At 55.4% G+C, this 3802-nt stretch overlaps 1 protein-coding gene across 1 annotated transcript; it reads left to right on the top strand.

The window, feature by feature from the left end:
* Positions 1–1420: 1420 nt before the first annotated feature.
* On the top strand, positions 1421–2631 carry TRAVEDRAFT_54677 (uncharacterized protein; the record flags this gene model as incomplete). Its single annotated transcript, XM_008047621.1, has 4 exons — positions 1421–1459; positions 1515–1538; positions 1603–2229; positions 2281–2631. 4 exons carry the CDS (start codon positions 1421–1423, stop codon positions 2629–2631), a joined length of 1041 nt encoding a protein of 346 aa, XP_008045812.1.
* Positions 2632–3802: the final 1171 nt, after the last annotated feature.

The raw sequence follows: 3802 nt of genomic DNA, 5'->3' as shown, positions 1-3802 counted from the left end.
CAGTCAAAAAGAGTCGCTTCCCATAGGAGTGAGAAATGGGATTTCGATTGGACATGGAGGTATGTTACCTGCGGCGAGACGCTGCCGAAGTCGATTGCCTGGCATACGATCCGCCTCATTTGGGGCTAGACGGTTATGGAACGCCCGAGTATCTGGAGCTATTGGATATGCTTGTGACGTCCGATCGATTTCTCGCTGTTCGGAGCGATTCGTGTCTGCGCACAATCAAAGGAAAGCCCTTGGAGTAAGCTCAGGCATCGGTCAGTTCTGACTGATGGGATCTTCACCTGCTGGGCGCGCCCGACTGGGCTCTGCAGCGGTATCTGTACTAGTCGCCGGGCCTGTGCGTATGTATGAGTGCATTTTGAAGGACGAGCACGGGGAAATGCGTAGCTCTCGCACCTAGAAGCATGCTTAGATTAAAATATGGCCTTGTGAAGCGACTGCGCGGCAAATGCGCGGCGGCGTAGTCAGTGTCGGGTGTCTGTACAGGCAGTGCCCTTCAGCCATTTTATCATCGGGGGAGAGGATATATGGGCACGGCTCGCCTACATAACCCTTTGTTTTGCACGCCGGACGCCACTGCCGATGACCGTACCCAATCGATTGTGCAAAAACACCAAAGCGTTCCGGGGCGACGGATGCGAGGAATGAATCGCTCATCAAGCCGCGCTATGTTGTCAACCAACACAGGACTTCAGCCGGCACGCTCACCGCAACGAGTACGTGGCATTGCAGCAGTAGGTGCGTCACCCTCAGTGCTTGCATGTGCGGTCGGTAATTTTGTAGACGCGCTTCCAGGACGGTGCTCTGTATCGAGCACGTACAATATGCTGTAGGAGTGTAAAATGGCGCGGGCCTTAAGGAAGCTGAAGCTTGAAGCTTGAAAGCTTGACGCTTGCCAACCGGCGCTCAGTGCATTCAGAGCGCTTACTACTTACCAGCGGACTCGGATCCGGAACCGACATTACGCGCCCGACTTTGACGATTGTGGTCCGGTCCGCGGTAACCGGTAGGCTGGCTCACTCAAGCCAAAACTTCAAGCTTCAGGTCGTAAACTCACTCTGGGCGCAAATTTACCTCCAACACCTAGCTGATTGGCCAGTTGAATTCCACCTCTAACTGCGTGTACATGCATGGCCATGGCGGATCTTCAAGTTACCCATCCAGATTCCCGGTGAGTCAAAGAACTTTGTATCATCAAGACCAATGTGACGGGTCAGTATTGCTTCGGCAGCGTGCTGAAGTGTTACTGAGGGGTGTTCTTCACCCTTGGTATTTGACCTTTGTACGCCTTCGAGGCGACGGAGACCTATAAATGTCTCGCGACTTTTCTCCGGTGAGCCCCTTCGCTTTCCGTCTGCATCCGGTCGCAGCTCAACGTTCAACGCTCAGTACTAGGCGGATCTTTTCTGAGGCCATGCGCATTGTCACCCGTAAGCAACATATCGCCTTCGAGGTGAGTATACTTTTGCTTCTGGCAGCTCTATTGAGTGGCTCATCAAATGTCACAGGCCGCTCAAGCCGTACCGCTGCAGGTGACGCTCTTCAATATTCAGTCACGCACGCGTTTTGTCTCTTACAACCATTGAATGTCAACAGGCTGGGAAACGCATCAGGACACTGAACGATCTGCACAATCTTCTCTCGCTTGCCACATTCAGTCCCAACCATGCCGCCTTCATTGATAGTCTGGATATCATCCTACTGTCAGCCTTCCTCCCATCCGCTCTGCGCGCGACGTTGGCTTCATTACCAAACCTCACCGACCTCATCTTGATTGCTCCTCGCCTTCGAAACCCTGTCGCTCTGCGCGGCATTCATCTCCCTCAATTGCAGTACTTCCGTACCGATCTCTCCCATGTTATTCTCACCAACTTCCTTGCCGCACACCCACACATCATGAATCTTGATCTCGTTGGCAACTCACGTCATTGCGATGTGCCATGTCCCTTACAGGAGGTGGATTTCCGCGCCACAAAATCCCTCAGCGGTCCTGCATGCTGTGCCGTCCAGATTGCACCTTCCGGGCTCACACGCCTCACCATGGATCTCGAAGGGTCTTCCACCGGTCCTACCCACCCCCTGCGCATGTTAGACCCTCCCCTTCCCGGACTCTATGCGCTTATTGTTGACATCCGCGACGACGACTATAATATTCTGGACGAAATTGCGCGCGCGTGCCCTTCCGTGCGAAAGTTGAAGCTTATCGAAAAGCCGTTGACGAAGGTATTTCCTATACTAAACCCCCTCCCTTTTCGTTCGCTAACACATTTGTAGAATGGTGACACTCTCCCCCGTTGTCCATGCGAAGACCCCTGTATATGGTCTGAGGCTCTCAAGCGGCTCGAGGTGCTGGAGGAGCTTTTATTCCGTACTTCAGCTTTGTTGGTGCGAAGGGCGGGCGACTGGAATGAAGAATTTAAGCTTGTCATGTCATGGGTCAACGGCGCTCGCCGCCCGCGCTCCCGTGCACATGTTAGGCCTCACCCAAAGCTATACCACATCGGTATCTGGTATGGCGGACCTGCTGGAGGCGGCTGCGTAACCCATTGGTCTAAACCTTACAGGTCACAGTGGGAGCGGGCTGTGTCAATTGTGAACCCCCCCGCCGATCACCTCTTCATTTGAAAGTAGTACGTCTTCCTCGGTACACATTTCATGATCTGTGAGGCTCATGGACACCTTCGCAGCGCCCACTCTCAGACGGTTACGTCGTTAGATAATGGTGCCCCATAAGTCATACAAAAAAGTGTGGCATGATTCGTCTGCAGGTCAAAATATGCGTGCTCCCACGCACTCAACAATCTAAAGACATGGACAGTAAATTATCGCGAGCATTGCCGTGCCTTCATGCGCAGCTCCTGGTCGTGCCTACTGGCCGGTTCAAGCAAGGCCGCCATTGTAAGACGCAATAGCGAGTACGAGCAATACAGCATATAGCAAAGCTATGTCCAAGATGCTGTGACTTGGGCAACTTGCGTGTACACGGCGGAGCGTGTACAATGTAGTAGAATTCCGCGCTGTGACCTACCCAAAAATGCATGCACGACGCACGCGGCCCGACCGACACGCGCGGAGGTCTTCGTCCACTGCATCGCGCACACTGAGCAGAATAGGCGAGCACAGGTCCCGCACCTGAGCCGCGGAGAGTCAAGCAGATAGACACAGGGCTCTAGGGGATGGCCCAGAGCTCCCACACACATGAGTAGAAGAAGCATACAATTGAGAGCTAAGTGTATTGCACGTACGCGTCCTGTCAGACCGCAGTGGGCAGATTCGGCGCCACAGCGCGGAAAAATATGAGAATGCGCAGCACATCCGCAACCTGTTCTCCCGACAGGCGACGTGGGTGCAGCCGGACGACGGGGAGGAGGTGTGGCGAAGGGAGCAAGAGCGGACGGCTAGCGCGAGGCGTGACAGAGGGGCGAGAGTGAACGGGGGAACAGCGATCGAGAACGGGAACACGTACCTGTCGATTCAACCCGCCGCGTCGGTGAACAGGGCTCGGGCTACGGGCGCGGCGCCGACCTTGGTGTCGAGAGCGCAAACATGGCCGGGGTCCACAGGACGGGACGCGTCGCCCCCGCGATGTGGTCTCCTTCGTGGACGCCTTCTGCGCCTTCTGCGCGATCCAGAAGGGATTAGCGCTGCGCAACGGACACGCGCGATAGTCGACAGGCGAAACGGGCGACTTACGAGGGTGTCCCCGGGGATCAAAAGTGCAGGCCCGCACAGTGCTGGGCAGGCGGCTTGGGTTGCTGGACGCGGCGCGAGCGTCGTTTCTGCGACCACGCTCGCA

This window comes from Trametes versicolor (assembly GCF_000271585.1).
Source record: "Trametes versicolor FP-101664 SS1 unplaced genomic scaffold TRAVEscaffold_82, whole genome shotgun sequence".
In the NCBI taxonomy this organism is placed as follows: Eukaryota; Fungi; Basidiomycota; class Agaricomycetes; order Polyporales; family Polyporaceae; genus Trametes; species Trametes versicolor.
The sequence above is the reverse complement of the archived record's forward strand: the minus strand, read 5'-3'. Positions and strand labels throughout refer to the sequence as shown.